Source organism: Cheilinus undulatus, linkage group 22 (genome assembly GCF_018320785.1).
Source record: "Cheilinus undulatus linkage group 22, ASM1832078v1, whole genome shotgun sequence".
In the NCBI taxonomy this organism is placed as follows: Eukaryota; Metazoa; Chordata; class Actinopteri; order Labriformes; family Labridae; genus Cheilinus; species Cheilinus undulatus.
In genome coordinates, this window is record NC_054886.1 from 30,440,621 (window position 1) to 30,457,111 (window position 16,491).

The window sequence follows — 16,491 nt, forward strand, 5'->3', positions numbered from 1 at the left end:
TGTTTCTGCTTTAGTGAGGCCAAAATGGCCCTATCTCAGGTAAAACTAGAAAAGGCAATCGCCCATTACTCCCTCCCCGGTGGGGTGGAAACATGGTGAGGCAAAGCATTGTCTTCGCTACAGGTGGACTGTCATGGCAGAAGCATTGCCTGCTGGTGCCAATAGATGCACTGACAGTCCCACCTATGGTATCACCAGAAGACTGGAAGTCATGGCAGAGGGTGAATATTCCTCTATTCCTCCCAGCATTGTGAGTAGTACACTCTAACTCGACTCCTCGACCGGGCGTGCGTCTTTTAAACTCCGTAAACTCCAAAACTTTGAATAGAAACACACCCAGAAATGCTGCTGGGATTGAAGTTACTCATGTCCGCCATCTCTTGGTGTAAAGAAGGGCTGTGACAAAATTGATACGGCAATATATCGCGATACTTTGACATCTGATACAATATCGACACTTCAACTCTTAATATCGATTTTTTTGTAAAAAAATAAAAATACATACTTTAGCCAAGTTGTTAGTAAAATACGACTTCTGCACCTCCACTGCAGTAGATGGCACCGAAGAGCTACTCTGCTGTATGTGGTATTTCCTGTAGAAGCAGTCAGAGTACATTGGTGAAAGGAGCGAACATGGCTGACAAAATAACAACACCTGCACAATTCAAAGCAGACGTTTGGAAGCATTTTGGCTTCAAAGTTAAAGCGGGGAGCACAAACAGCGAGTTAGAGAAAGGAAATGCCGTATGCAAGCTCTGTCTTGTTGCCGTGAAATATAGCAGGAACAACACCAACATACTGTGTGATTTACATATACATCATCTCTATATTTTTCTTAGTTAACTGTGTAGAGTATGGCAATATGTCACAATATCATGATATCCTGCATATTGTATCGTGAGGCTCTTGCCAATACTCACCTCTAGTGTAAAGTGGTAAAAACATTAGGTAAAAACCATATTTGCAGCTAGAGCCTGTTTCATAGAGTAATGTTACTTTTCTCAATTTTTACAATTTTGGTGGTGAAAGGGTTAAGGCCCATAAAGGAAGTAGAGACACCGACACGTGTGTTTTTGTTGTGATAATTTGAGTAGGTTTTCCAAGAAAAATATCTTTGACCTTCCTTCTTGCATGAACAAAGGTTGAAAAATAACTGCCATTAAGTTGTTTTAATGTTTAAAAGGTTCGTCTCTGGAAATGCTTCAAAACATTCAGATAAGAGAGCTCTGTGATAAAGAACAGCCAAAAACGTGAGATAGACACTGATTAACATTATACCACCTGGAGCAGGACCATGCATTAGGACACCTGTTGATGCCAGTAGTTAGAGGATTTTAGGAAGAAGAGTATGAGAAAACTGGATCATTATGAGATTTTCATTATAATGCCAATTTGTCAGAATAATAAGTAATTATAATTGTCAAAAAATAGTAAAATTCTTCCCTGGTCAGATGCTGAAACTCTCCATTATTTTAATGTCTTTAAGTCTTTCTATTTAAATGTTTCCCCCATAATGTAGATTAAATCTAAACCAGTGATCACCATCTGAGGTCTACATCAGGCCCCCCACATCTTCCCGTCTTGCTCTCATGATTGTTAAGCTTTCTGTCTGTCTCTGTTTGATGTCAATAGGCCAAGTAAAGCAGGAAATATGATCATTTGAATTTGACATAAAAATAACTTTAACACTGAGGAGACAGTGGAGCTTATTGCACAGGACTGACACTGGAATGTATTTTTTTCTTCATGATGTCAGCTTTTTGAAAAATGACAATATGTTGTTTTAAATAAAACTTTTTAAAAATCTATTTTTGGGGTTGTTTGTGCTTTTTAAGCTCCTATATTTAATACAGCAAGTTGAACTTGAAAAAAAAAACAGTTTTCATTTTATAAAGTTGAGGTAGTGAAGAATAAATGATATCAAACATGAGCATGGTGTTTATTTTCTGAGAGGTTTACATTGTCAAAAGAAAAGTATTAATGAAATGGAAAAAGAGCCAGTGAACCTGTAAGGGTTAAGAAAAAAAAGTCATTTATTTAAGAGATTTTTTTTTTTTTTTTTACTTTAAAAGTTGTAAATCCATGTCAACCAAAACTTTGGATTTTTCAGATTAAAAAGTTGAAAAATCCAAACACTGTGTTCAGTTTGTTTTCTTGTCAATATTTTTACCTTAAAATGTAAATTTTTACTTTTTTAATCTTGAAATTTTTTACTTTCTAATATCAAAATGTACAACTTTTTAAACTCTGATATTTTGAGTTTTTTCCTTTGAATTTAAGATTTCTTTGAACTGAAATTCTTAGTTTGTTGTCTTGGAAATAGACTTTGTAATCTCAAAGATGTACAGACTTCGTGTTGACTCTGTTAAGACATCTTACTTTGCCACAGTTGTTCACTGTAAGGTGACAATCTTTCTTAAGTATAATCAGTACTTTGCACTGTGTAAGTAATTCCAATAATAAATACCTTCATTTTATTTAATCAGAATTTTATATAGTCAGAAGAAGTGTTAAATTTAACACTATGGGGTTGAATTAAAACTGATTATTTTGCTGTTTCCCGTGTAAGAATAACTGGATCTGTGCAAAAAAAATGAACACTTTCAAAAATGGATGCATATACACACTTTCCTAGTTTTCAATTTAACACTCTCAATGCTAACACTGGTGATTTTGCTGTGTAAACATGTCTTTGGTTGTCACAGATGATAATAATTACAAGGTCCCATAATATTCCATTGAAAATGCATGTAGGTCATTGCTGACCCACTTATGGAAGCGTTGCATAGAACAAAAACTTAAATGCAATGAGATGTGATGCATGTTAATGATGAACATTTGGAATATGAAATGATGGCAGCTTACAATTACAAGGACAGAATTTCTGACCCATCTTTATGCATGTAAAGATAAAAAATCCTTTCATTTTCATTTATAGCCTGGAAACATGAAGGTTGTAAAAGATAAACTGGCATGTCTGATGTCTTTATGGCTCTGAGTCATAAATCATAATAACTACACTGAATCGTGAAACATATCCAAATAAGAAAGGAACACATTATCTATTATCGCTGTAATTTATGACTCTGGACTTTACTCTATTCTTGCATACTTCAGAGCCAGAGCTGGGCATTGCCAGTCCAGAAAATCTGATTAATATTTCTAAACATTATGATTGTTTTTATTCCATTCTTACTGTTTTGATTTCTATTCTATTCTGTGCCTTTCTTTAAATTTTAATCGCTCCTACATTTCTGGTCCTTAGGTCTTTTTTTTAACATGGTTGGGTTCCTGTGTTGTCTGGATTAGTCTCAGTCATTGTGTGTTTAATTCTGGATTTTCATTTTTATTTTGTATTTTTATGTTTCTGGGTTTTTATGATGTCTAAGTTGATAATTTGTCTGCTGAGTTAGGATGTTGGGGTTCGCTGTTGGATGAATTTTTCCTGGGTTCTTCTGTTACTGGGGTTTTGTCTTTCTCGTTGTGTTATTATTCTTGCATTGTAATGCTATGTTGTTGTGATTCTTGTCAAAGCACTTTGATGACTTCTGTTTTTAAAGGTGTTTTACAGTTAAAGTTATTATTTTCATCTCTGTGTTCTTTGTATAAAAAGAAAGAGTAGATCAGCTCATTTCAGTGATTGTACGTTTAATTCTGCATGGAAACAAAGGTCAGGTGTGCAAAAAGCGATCTTTCCAAAACACGTTGAACTTCTCTTATGAGAGAAAAAGGAACAATCCAGATCCTCTTATTATTACTTGTTGCTTTGTTCTTTAGCAGTGTTACAGCAGCGGTTAAAATAAAAAAAAAATTTTCATGAGTTAGAGATCGTTTAAATTTTAACATTAACTGATGATTTAAAAACAGAGGAGCTTGTGATCACATGGTCTTCATGTCTTTGTGTCAGCCAGAGAATGATTCAATTGTCTTCGCACAGACGAACTGAAAGCTATAATTACACTGGATATCATCCCAGCACTTTTGATCTGTGAACATGAAACACAAAACAGTATTTCTTCTTATTCTGTGCACCAACATCATTACAGACATGCTGTTTGAACTATTAGACTGATCGCTTTGAAACCACTGGAAAATAGTCCTGTAAGCAACGGTCTAGTTCTCCCATCTTTGCAAAGAATCTTGAGATAACACTGAATATTACATTTGACTATAAGCTACAAAACCACAAGGTTTGACTTACCACCAACATTCATCCGGAAACAACTCTGCGGGCCATTAGCATCGTTAGGCTCTCCAGGACACCAGTTAGCATAGGTGAAATGTGAGCCATCACTCCACAGCCAAGTGCCGTCCTGCACAAGAAATCCATTAAATAACACCTGTTTAACAAATGAACGCCGCTCTTGATAACTTTGAGATTTTGTGTGATCAGTAACATACCTGTTCTGCGTCCGAGCCTCCCAGCCATGTGTTTGGAAATGTTTGAGTCTGCTTCAGTATCATTCCCTGAATGAAGTGATACTCAACATTGCTGTGGACTGATGCAAGGTTTCCATCTTGAGCCTGACAGTGTCTCTGCAGAAATGAGAAAGGTAGAGGAAGTAATACAGTATGGAGCAAGAGTTACACACAGCTACAAGAGTTTTCATTTCATAAAGTTGAGGCTGTGAGGAAAAATGATACCAAACATGAGCATGATAAACATTTCTGAGATGTTTATGTTGTCAAAAGAGTAGAAAAAATGTAAGGGGTGCAGATGGCCTGGTGCAGGCATGTCCAAACTATGGCCCAGGGGCCAAATGCGGCCTATTTTTGACTGGCCCACATGAAAACATGACGCTTGTGCTTAACTGTATTGCAATTTTTAGTTTAAGCACTAGACAGTGCTGCCATGTTCTGTAAACAAACATTTTGACAAGAAGATATGTTGATTAATAATGTCCTGATGGATTATTGCAGCAAATAGCAGCACCAGTTACTTTTCAGGGGCAGAGCCAGTGGTAGCCAGGGCCAAAAGGGGCCATTTGAAATCTGATTGGTTCCCCAAAATTAGTCTATTTGCCCTGTCAGCCAGTCACTAAACATGTATTAACTTACACTGGATTAGTCTTGCTAACTCTAAAATCCTCATGGCGAGGAATATGAAGGTGGTCCCACTACCCTTATATATTTCTGTATGTGGCCCTCTGTGGTCAAGGTTTGGACACCCCTGGCCTGGTGGTTTGAGGCGCTCCCTATTTACACTGACAGTCTGGGTTGAAGTCCAGCCTGCGGCACCATTTCCCCCCCCCCCCCCCCCCCCCCACCTCTCATCCCAACTTCTGATTATTCAATCCACTGTCCTCCTCTAGCAATGAAGGCATAAAAAGCCCAAAAATAAATCGTAAAAAAAATGTTAAAATGGCAAAAATAGCTTGTTGACTTTTAAGTAATAAACTTCCAGCTAAAGCTGAGTAAACTGAATGAATTATGACCACAAGTATCCTGCATTAAGCTTAGTATCAATTTAGTACAGAGGCACTCTATGCTGAATCCACATCATTCTCTTTACCTCAGCGTTGGCCCAAGACATTGCTGTTGGCACAAAAAGGAAACAGCGGTTGTTGTATCGAGCCCAGCCGCTGGGACAAAGTGCTACACTCTGCACGACCAGGCCGTTATCTGCAAACACATTTATAAAAGAACTTAACATGTATAAAACCATAGCAAAGCCCAAATGAGTCACCTGAGCTACATAATGCTCTGTGCCGGTGATGCTCAACACGTGGCTCTTTTCTGATGATTTGTGGCTCTTTTATGTCTTAATTTGAAACATTATCCCTCCAGAAAACGTTAAATAAAGGGAAACTTCGACCTCAGAAATTCTCCATCGCAAGTCACATGAATCAGTTTGTTTCCCACACTTACACAGTAGGCTCTAAATGTCAAACTTAATTGACAACCTCTAGTTTTTGTCTGTATATTTCCATTGCCCTTATTTGCAATTTTTTGCAACTTTTATTCCATTTTTACTGCTTTCAGCCCATTTTGTCACTTCTTTTTGAAACTTTTATCCTGGTTTTTGTCAATGTTGGCCCCCGTTTTTCCACATTTCGACCATTTAAGCTGCCTTTCATAATTAAATGCCACTTATTCTCCCCATTTTGACACTCTTTGATGATTTTTGCCGATTTCCCCACCTTTTTTTCTGATTTTTGCCCATTTTAGTCACTTTTCACTTATTTTTTGCCTGTTTTTACCACTTTTGGACAATTTTTGCCACATATAACTCGTTTTTTGCCACTTCTCACCCATTTTTTACATTTCTGCCCTTTTTGCCACTTGTCTCCCAGTGTTTTCCACTTTCAGCCAATGTTTGCCACTTTTATCCTGCTTGTTGCAATTTTTGGCCAATTTTTGCCAAGTTTCTGCCACTTCTCGCACATTTAAGCTGCCTTTTGCAGTTAAATGCCACTTTTCCCATTTTTCCTACTCCTTTTCTGATTTTTGCCCATTTTAGTCTCTTGTCATTAATTTGCTGCCATGTTTTTGCCACTCTTTTGGATAATATTTGCCACCTGTAAGTCATTTTTTGCCACTTTTCTCCCATTTTTGCCACTTTCTGCCCTGTTTTGCCACTTATTCTCCCCGTTTTGTCACTTTTCTCCCAGTGTTTGCCCCTTTTGCCTGTTTTTGCTACTTCTCACCCATTTAAGCTGCCTTTTGCAATCAAATGCCACTTTTTGCCCATTTTCCCACCTTTTTTTCTGATTTTTGCCCATTTTAGTCACGTTTTTCTCTCATTGGTTGAGCCATGTTAACACTGCTCTATATAATGGTAATCTGGCTAACAAAATTGGAGTTCTCTGTTTTTACAGTAATATGAACAAAACTCACCATCTTGGACAGAAAGTTCTCTTACGCCCGCTCCTGGAACAGCTGAAAGATTAACCACAGCTCTTAGAAGACTGGCTTCGCCTGCTATTTTACTGCACATAAAATAATTACACTTTTTTTATTCCTCATTTTTCTGTTGAAACTCACCAGCAGCATGAGTCAGGGCCATAACGGCACAGAGAAGCAGAAATACGGCCAGCATCTCCACAGCTGAGTTGATGCAGGTACTAAAAGTAATGACTGAGGTATACTGTCTCTTCTTTCTCAGCTTTTTTAGTAGATATGCTGATCAGATCAGTTCTTTTATACCACTGATTATATCATCATTTTGAATAAATACCTAAACCTCATAGAGAGTTGCAGGGTTAAACAGTTAACAGATTTCTGTACATATTTGTTTTGAGATGTTTTGCATGAAAAAGCACCACTCTGCTCCATCGCTGACAGCTGACCAAAGATCAACAAATGAGGACGTACATTTTTCCACTGTAGCAAGACAGCCAGTTACCTGCAAATCCAAAAAATGTGACTTAACTTGTCGTACAAGGAAACACTTGTAATTTTTATTTGTGTTGGCAAATATAAGACCATGTAGATCATGGATGGCCTGGTGAAACATTTACAAACGCTGGTTATCGTTAACGTTACGTTTTAGCTTTGTTTATGCTTCCATGACTGAAACACACTGGGGACAGTTTATCTCAACATTATGTAAAAGCTACAGCTGTCAAAAGATTACGATTTTTAATCACCATTAATCTCAGAATTTCCGTAGTTATTTTCAAATGATGGCACTCTGTTTATTACATTTGAACATTTCACTATTTTTCATTTGAAACTGTTATTTTGGATTTTACTACTATTTTAAACTAAGTGTAACTGACTTCCTGTTTGGGTACAGACCTATAATTAGAGGTAGACTGAAGATTTAAACAAAGACTGAACCAAAGAAAAAGGAACTTTCTATGGATTGAAAATGAACTGAGTTAATTCAATGCTGAAGTGAATCAAGATATCAAAAAGCAGTCACTGTGGCTGCAGGGAGAGGCTGTTGTGGCCTTAACCAAAAGGTGATGAAAGGGACAATAGAGCATGCGATTAATCATGATTAAAAGATATTATTGCACTAAATTAAGTTTTTAATTAAGTGCAAATAACTTGATTAATCTTGACAGCCTAAGTAAAAGCATCTAGATGCTGAGTGTCTAAGTCATATGCAGGACGGCTTACTTCACATATCGCTTCTACAGAAAAGTACACGACTGTCGTACTCAAGTTAAAGTACAGTTTCTCTGGTTAAAACTTGCTGAGGTAAAAGCAAGATTACTGGTCTATAAGTTTATCCAAGCACAAGTAAAAAATATTTGATTTAAAGTTTACTTTAAGTACTGAGTAGCTACTGAGGAGTTGTACAGTTCTCCTTGTTTGTAAGAACAAGAGACCAGATCTCCAACCAGGTTGTTGAGGTGAAGTCCCACCTCTAAAATAAAGTAAAACACACAACATTAACTGTGTTAATTGACTAATATAGAGTTCAATTAACACTTTAAAAGTGTTCATATCAGTTTATGCTATGTTGAGTTAAACTACACTTTTGAAAGTCTTAGATATTTGACAATATGACAAAAGTAAATCAGTGTTAAGCTGGGTCTACTCTGGTAAGTACACATCAGAGTGTCAACCTTATAACAAAGCAATGCATACTGATGAAGAAAGTGCTATGAGTCCTAGAGGGATACCTAGAGTCACAGGTGGAAACTCTAACTCAGTGGATAACTTCACATGTGGTGCAAATGTGTCAAAGAGCCCAGCAGAAGTTTGTAGATCCCCAGTAAAGTTTTTCATTCTGATTTCTCCACTAAAACAGAAACCCAAATGGTCCTTGATGAAGTTTTCTCAGCTGTGGTAGCACTTTTAGTTGTCTCCACTTCTTTTTTTTTTCAAATTTTAATTTTTTGGGGCATCCTCGTGGAACTGGAGCACACACCAGGGAAGACTTTTTGTTCTGTCCACTGAAAGGGTACATAAATAGGTTTCTTTCAGTTTGGTTTGGTACGACATGGTATGCATTTGGTTGTGTTTCCGTTGTTAAAAGTTTGAAAGGGTCCCAGATAAACTACCCATATTGTCCAACTTTCTTGGCACCCTTCCATAAAGGATTTTTCAGATGGAAGGGGAAAAGGTGCTCTCTAGATCCAACATGAATCCACCATGACCTCAGAATCAAGCATCATTTAGCAAAGATAAAGAAGGTAGGAAAACGTCCTTTTACCTGGCAGGAACCTCAACCAGAACAAGCTTCAACAGCAACCATGTTGGAGCATGTTAGGCTTGAGAAGGGATAGAGGGAGACCCCGAAGGAGAGAGAGGCTGGTAGAGACAAACAAACAGGGAAACAACATTCAGAAAAGGAAGTATATCTGTTATGCGCTTGTTTTAAACTGTCAATATAAAACAAGATGTGTCTGAAAAATTAATATTCAACATCTCTATATTTAACTTGGAAAACCAATGGCTAAATAATAATTTCTATGACTGTGGTCGACATAACTATAAGACTAGGTGGGGATCAGGCGTCCTTTTCAAGTCCAGCCACAAATTCTCTATTGGATTGAGGTCTGGGCTTTGACCAGATCTCTCACCTTGTGGTCTTTCAACCATTTCTGTGCAGCTTCTCTGGATGCTTCAGGTCATTGTCTTGCTGGAAAATTCATCTCCCAATAGTCATTGTTCTCTTCCAGACTGAATGAGAATGTCTTTCAGAATTCTCCTTTATTTTGCCACATTCATTTCACCTTCCCACTTTACAAGCCTTCCAGGGCGGGCGACTGAGAAACACCCCCACAGCATGATGCTGCCACCACCATGCTTCACAGTGGGGATGTGGTGATGTGCAGTGTTTAGTGTTTTGTCTGATGGCCAAAAGCTTCATTTTGGTCTCGTCTGACCAAAGAACTTTCCTCCACTTGACCATGGAGTCCCTCGAATACTTTTAGGTGAACTCTTGTCCAGATTTAATCTGAGTTTCATTGAATCGAGGTGAGGCTATGGCACTGTCTGTCATTATTTAAAAGGGACAAGATTTTCACAAGCTTTTTGGCCTACCAGCAGCAAGAAAATCTCAGACAAAAACATTTCTTTGATGCTTTGAGACTTTAATTTTTGTAGGAAACAAGAAAGACCAGAAACTCTTCAGAATAAAGTTTTGCTAAAAGCATTCTTTCCATAACACATCCATTTTGCTTGACACAGACCAAGCACCCTTTAATTTTTGCTTGTCGCTTCATTCCTTGGGTCGCGTTACAGCAATGGTTAAAAGACAGATATGAGAATATCAGAATAGCAGATGTTTGTTGTTGTGGCGTTTTCTTCTTTCAGTTTCATCAGCCAAAGGATGATCAGATGTTCTTGGCACAGGCAAAAGGGCGATGTTCACCACATGAGAGATCATCCCAGCACTTTCCACCTGTAAATATCAGAAACAAAGAAGTATAAATTCCTGTTTTTTCTTTCTTTTTAATCATAAGCTATCATGCTGTAACCAACACACAAGGAGCTTTCTGGGGCCCTGTCCAAGGGGGGCCATGGAGGTCAGCAATATCATGGTCCATAGTAAAGTTAATCTGTGGAACCATATTTTATATTTAACCTGAATGATAAACACTCTTATCAAAGAAATACAAAAGTTATATTATGTATTTATGTAATACTTCAGTACCACCTCTCTGAAAATATAAACCCCCTTGTCTGAAAATAGTATGACCATTTCTTTATTTGCAAATGTAAACTAGGTGGATAGGCACATTGTGTGGTGATTTGCAGTTTTGATTTTATTTTGGTAACTTCCTGCATGACCACACCCTGTTTGGAAGTTCTTTTGTTCTCTTTACAGAGGTTGGGTGTCTCCTCCTGCACTAGCTCTCACGGCTCCGGCACACCTGCAGCTCATCACAGCAATCACCACGCTGCACTTAAGCTCAGCTCTGAGTCTACACCAGTGCCAGATGATTCCCGCTCTCTCAGTGGTATGGGCCAACTCTCTGTGCCTAAGTGTTAGTTTGAGTAATTTTCTAGTAATTGATCTCAGTGTACTTACCTGTGATTAACCCTGCCTTCTCCTCCGTTCCTTCCAGTGCCTCCACAAGCCGCCAGTACAGCCCAATCTCTGCCCCTCTGCCGCACTGTCACAACTGGAATTACTCACAGCCTCTCAAGCCCTCACCTCACATCTGGAGCCCTCTCATAGTCGCTTGCAGCCTCTCAAGCCCTCACCTCACGTCTGGAGCCCTCTCACCAATAAATTCCCCCTCGCTACTCCCCAGTGCCTGTTATCCCCACAATAAAACCCGTTTTAACTGCTTCATGGTTGTCCAGCTTGCATTCTGGGTCCAACAATAAAACCACAATCATCAGATCCTCACACTTTGACTAGAACATTTGGAAAGTAATGCCAGACATCATAGCTAAGCCATGATGTTCACAAACATAATGATGACAAAGAGTGACATAGAACAAAGTGAAACAATTTTGAGGGAAAGATAATGAAATAATTTTAAAAAGGCAAAAAATGAAAAAAAAAGGTTAAAAGTGGCAAAATTGGTGGAAGAAGTAAGGAAAAGTGGCAAAAAATCATTTAAAAGAGGCAAAATTGTATAACAGCTGCAAACATGAGGAAGGAAAGGCAAAAAAAAAAAGGCAACAAAGGTAGTAAAAATGGTGAAAAGCAGTTAAAAGGTGGAAAAAATAGCTTATAAGTGGCAACAACTGCCAGAAGAAGTGGTAACACAGTTGCAACAATGAGTTTAAAGAGGGGAGACGGGATTAAAGCTGCAAAAATGGGTTATGAAAGACAGAAAAGGTGCAACAGAGGGCGTGAGAATGGTGAAAAGTGGCTTAAGTTGGTAATTATGGGTTAAACATGGAAACAACTGCCAGAAGAAGTGGTAATACAGTTGCAACAATGGGTTTAAGGGGTGAATTGGTATAAATGCTGCAAAAATAGGATTAAGAAAGGGAAAAGGGGGGAAAAGGGTTGCAAAAATGGTTAAAAGTGGTTAAAACGTGACAAAAAAGGATTGGAAGAATGGTGAAAAATACTTGAAACGTTGCAAGAATTGTTGAAGATGCAAAAATGGGTTTTAAGTTGAAAAATTTATATTTAAAAAATGGGTGGAATAAGTGATGAAAGGGGTTAAAAAGTGGCATGACTAGGTAATTTGTACATCAGAGCCCAATAATAGCTCGGCTTTCCACCTCCAAAATAAAGAAAGTGGCACCAAGGTTATAATAGTTTGGATTTTTTTTATTAGTTTTCATTTTTTATTTAGTTTTTATTTTAAATTTCAGTTCAGTTCAGTTCTAATTAGTTTTTACTGCTGGTTTGTTAGTTTAATTTGTAGCGAAAATGCTTAGTTTTGATTAGTTTTTATCAGTTTTACTGTTAGTTGTAGTTTTTTTCCATAAAAAGGGACACTTGTAAGGGCCGAGACCCAAAAGGGCTTGTAGCTCCACATTATGTAATAATGCCCCATTATGTAATAATGGAATAAATTTTCAATTCATTATCTAATAATGCCGCATTTTGTAAGCCACTAAGCGGTTAGAGTTTGGGCAAGGTAGTTGAGTAGGGTATACCTCGGAGCCCACACTAAGTCCTATGGTTAGGGTTATTACATAATGCGGCATTATTACATAATGTGGCGCTACAGGGCTCTTCACTTTTCATTTCATTTATTCAGTTTTGATCTTGGCCTGCCATTCAAAACCTAAAATTACCAATATTAGCATTTATTTACCTCCAAAGTTCATCTGCAGACAGTGCTGGTAGCGACCTAGGTTGTTTGGCTCTCCGGGACACCAGTTCACGTAGCTGAAAGGGGAACCATCGGTCCACAGCCAAAACCCCTCCTTCATAAAACAATGTGGATGTATGAAATAATGTTTCAAAAGTTTGGAACCAATGCCAGTCAGAACTGGTGAATAATAATGATACCTGTTGGGCGTCGGAGCCTCCGATCCATGCTTCTCTGTAGTCATAACTGGTGGTCATGATGAGGTGTTGAATGGCATGGTACTCTTCAGTGCTATGCACCGATGCGAGGTTCCCACCCATCGACAGACATCTCCTCTATGGACAGAGGGAGAAATGGGAGATGTCAAATCATTGGCAGACATCAAGTCCAAGGAAGACAGCGCATAAACAAAGAATAAGAAAAGATAACAAGTATGAAAAGGATTACCTCAGCTTTAGCCCAGGTCATGCGTTTTGGGGAAAATCTGAAACAACGCCCATTGAACTCAGACCAACGACCAGAGCAGGAGGACCTTTTGAAGAGGACGCTCTCCTCTAGGGAAAAATTAAAGGACAGAAGAGAAGTGCCTCGTTGTAATCTCTGTGTTCTAACACTTTAATCTAAAATAAACTGCAAATGCATGTACTGCAAACATCGTTGTTACTGACAGTGTTTCAGTTTGACAGGATTTATAACATGCATTGTTTTATTTCAGTCAGGAACAGCACACGTTCTTGCTCTTCTTAACCTGATTAGGAAAGCCTGAGGCAGGGAGAGAAGCAGCAAAAATCCCAGAGCAGAGCAGGCATCAGTGACAATAGAATAACAGAGAATAGGTCAGAAATATAATGAAGGAGGAGCTGGGGTGGAGGAGGGTTGTGAGAGCAGCTTGTAGAGTGTAGCCAGGCAAGAGCAGATTGATTATGAGAGCGATTAGCCAATAGCGTGCTTAGCTTAGGCTTTGCAGCTTCACTAGCTGATAAGCCAATACTGTTAATACTTTTATGAGGTGAGAAAAATATTAAGTTAAAAAGTAATACTGGATAAAATGTATGAATTTTAATAAAATCTCCAAGAGACACTGACCTACTTGATCCTGAGTCGTCTCTTTTTCCTCCTCTGGAACAGCTGTTGAATTTACAAGAGAAGTTACAGACATTATAAAATGTTACTATAGCAGTAGAATATCATTTGATCATAAGATAATTACCAGCAGCTCCAGTCAGAGCCATCCCGACACAAAGAAGTGCAAACACAGTCAGCATCTTCATGATTCTGATTGGAATGAGGATGGCCACAATGACAATGAGGATGGTCTACAGAAGTGTTAGTGATATGTCTATTAAGAGCAAAATACCATCATAAAATTTAAACTTCAATAAAAGGAAATGAGTTTTGACCAAACCTGCTTGTCTTCTCCTCGTGTCAGCCTGTAGCTTAACAGACAAAAAGAGGAAATCAAGATCTTATATACGTTACTTATCTTTTCACCAACCACAGAAAGAGGACTGGCATAATCACACCCACACACTCACACACAAAATGGCTTAGTCACAAACTTACAGACACGGATGACAGTATGAGTACAACTCTCAAACATGCTAAAAGTTTATCCTGAGATCCTGATGGACTCAGAAATCGTCACATTTCACACGTGTAAAAGCAAATAAGTAAAAAAAAATGAAGCATTTTTGATTTAAGCTGTGACTGTTTACAAAAAAAAATTAACGTTTCAATGCAAATATACGACAGAAGAGAAAATAAAAATTATGGTGAGTGTTTTTAAAGCATATGCTGCTGTCATGTGCAGCAATTCAAACTTTTAGCATTTATTATTTTAGGCTCTAATAAATTGGCATCAAATTTCCTCAGAAAAAAACACAATGAAAATAATACTGAAATACTGGAAATTGCAAACTGTTCAAAAATGAAAAAAAAAAAAATATATATATATATATATATATACAGTATGTATCATATTTGATACATACTTTTGTCATACCTCTATCTAATCAATATGATCAATAAATAAAGAAAAGAATAAACTAAAGAAAACTTCTGAATTAAATCTGTATAGATGTTAAATTTTATGGAAATTTGGATTTTTTGGATTTCAGTAGAAAGTTAAATAAACATTTAAGTCCCAAAAAATGAGAATTTTCAGGCTATAATGTGTGTTTTCAGAATTTAATGGGTTAAATATATATGGCTTTATTTTCAAATCAAAATAAACTTTAAATTAATTTTGATTAATTAATTACAGAGTTGGAAAATGCAATTTTAAAACATGTATGCTGATTAATCTCACTTAATCATCACACAGCAGGCCAAAGACACTTTGTATTTTTGGGTGGAAAACTTGAAAATTCTCTCTGCTCTCAACATTTTATAAAAGTGTAAAATCCACATTCTACAGATCAGTGTTAATTTTGACAGCTACTTTTAATTTCTGTTTCAGTCTTAGGCTTTGGATGAAATTTATTTTAGTTTAGTCACATGTCAGTCATTTCCATCCCTTATAGTTTTAGTCAACAAAATCTCAAAAATGTTTTAGTCCATGAAAAGTCCTCACATTTTAGTCTTTACTTTCAGTCCAAGCATTTATTCTCTTGCCTCAATCTGGTACCAAACCATGGTAGTGTGTTCTCTGCCAAACCTGGGGTTCCTGCTTTTTTACAGCTGAGAGGCAGAATAGATACAGATGCATTGTTTTTGACAGATTCACCCACAGTGGAGAAATATTATGGATTTTGAATGTCCAACAAAATTCAAATAGCATTTTAGTCTACTTTTAGTCAACTTGATGAAAAAAAACTTTCATTTTGTCAGTTTTACTCATCAAAGATCTATTTTTGGTGAGTCTTTGTCTTGTCTTTCTCATGGAAAAAAGTGTCGAGCCTTTTTAGTCGTAGTTTTAGTCGATGAAATGAACACTGCACAGATCAACACCTTCCTGGACTGACTAGTAAGTGGACGATCTGTCATCGGTCTTCATCTGTTAAAGAAATAAAAAACTTTTGATGCCATTCAGAAGCAGGTCCTTTCTGATCGTTTTTTAATACTTTTATTAAAACATACTGCAATCTTTCTCAAATTATCAACATATATGCAAATAATTGTCATGGTTTTTTACAAAGTGTATAACTCATTGGATTAACCTTTTAAATTGACTGACAGCACTAATTGATAAATCTTTAAACTTGATTTAGTGCACTTCCCTAATAGATAGATAGTAGATATGGATGGAAAGTAAAGCTATTATTATGATAATGAATATTACATAAAAACCATTACAGTAGCTCACAGTCTTTAAATGATCTTCTTGGATCTATTTACTTGTATGTAGATTACTAAGATTCTAGAAATGAGAACTGAGTGTGAAGAGGTTATCATGAGATGAGCACATTTAAAATGACTCAGTGAAATGTTTGTGGCACAGATCAAACTTTTCTGATGCTATCGTTGCTAAACTTCTGCTCTCTTGGTTTCACACTCTGCCCTGAGTGGGAGATGAACCGTGGGACTTTAAGATTGTTATGTCCACGGTTCAGTTTGTTCTCACGGTTCAGTCTCTATGAAAGGCTGAAAAGAGTTTCTAGATGGAAAAAGCATTCATAATCTCATTATTGTCTGTTTTAACATAGAAAATGTGACAATAGTCCTTTAGAAGGGCCGGTGCTCTAAGTTAAAAAAGGGCACATGGAGCTACAACACTGAGTTGATAAATCATGAAGTTGATCATAAAAGAATAACTGCAATCTAGTTTAATAAATGATCAATTTAAGTAGTAAGTAATTATAAATCTTTTTAAAACAAAAACTTCAGATATTTGCTTGTTCTAGCTTCTTACCTGTTATGATGG

The 16,491-nt window shown here is 37.2% G+C and overlaps 2 protein-coding genes across 2 annotated transcripts; both read right to left on the minus strand.

Moving 5' to 3' along the window:
- Window positions 1–3,671: 3,671 nt before the first annotated feature.
- Window positions 3,672–7,039, minus strand: LOC121504331 (ladderlectin-like). Its single transcript, XM_041779043.1, has 5 exons — window positions 6,985–7,039; window positions 5,513–5,622; window positions 4,402–4,536; window positions 4,202–4,313; window positions 3,672–3,715 (listed from the first exon to the last, which is right to left on the minus strand). The coding sequence occupies exons 1-5, from the start codon at window positions 7,037–7,039 to the stop codon at window positions 3,672–3,674; spliced, it is 456 nt and encodes a 151-aa protein (XP_041634977.1).
- A 3,067-nt stretch (window positions 7,040–10,106) lies between these two features.
- LOC121504852 (galactose-specific lectin nattectin-like) lies at window positions 10,107–13,900 on the minus strand. Its single transcript, XM_041779926.1, has 6 exons — window positions 13,840–13,900; window positions 13,716–13,757; window positions 13,077–13,183; window positions 12,830–12,964; window positions 12,633–12,744; window positions 10,107–10,303 (listed from the first exon to the last, which is right to left on the minus strand). Exons 1-6 carry the CDS (start codon window positions 13,898–13,900, stop codon window positions 10,236–10,238), a joined length of 525 nt encoding a protein of 174 aa, XP_041635860.1. The 3' UTR covers window positions 10,107–10,235.
- Window positions 13,901–16,491: the final 2,591 nt, after the last annotated feature.

Excerpts from the sequence above, each read along its gene's own strand:
- LOC121504852 (XM_041779926.1), bottom strand. The coding sequence starts at position 13,900 with ATGAAGATGCTGACTGTGTTTGCACTTCTTTGTGTCGGGATGGCTCTG. Across the intron at positions 12,965-13,076 it reads TGACCTGGGCTAAAGCTGAG|AGGAGATGTCTGTCGATGGG; the intron begins GTAATCCTTTTC and ends CTCTGTCCATAG. Across the intron at positions 10,304-12,632 it reads TCTGCAGATGAACTTTGGAG|GTGGAAAGTGCTGGGATGAT; the intron begins GTAAATAAATGC and ends TGATATTTACAG.
- LOC121504331 (XM_041779043.1), bottom strand. The coding sequence starts at position 7,039 with ATGCTGGCCGTATTTCTGCTTCTCTGTGCCGTTATGGCCCTGACTCAT. Across the intron at positions 5,623-6,984 it reads GGCCCTGACTCATGCTGCTG|ATAACGGCCTGGTCGTGCAG; the intron begins GTGAGTTTCAAC and ends ATGTGTTTGCAG. Across the intron at positions 4,537-5,512 it reads TGTCTTGGGCCAACGCTGAG|AGACACTGTCAGGCTCAAGA; the intron begins GTAAAGAGAATG and ends TCATTTCTGCAG.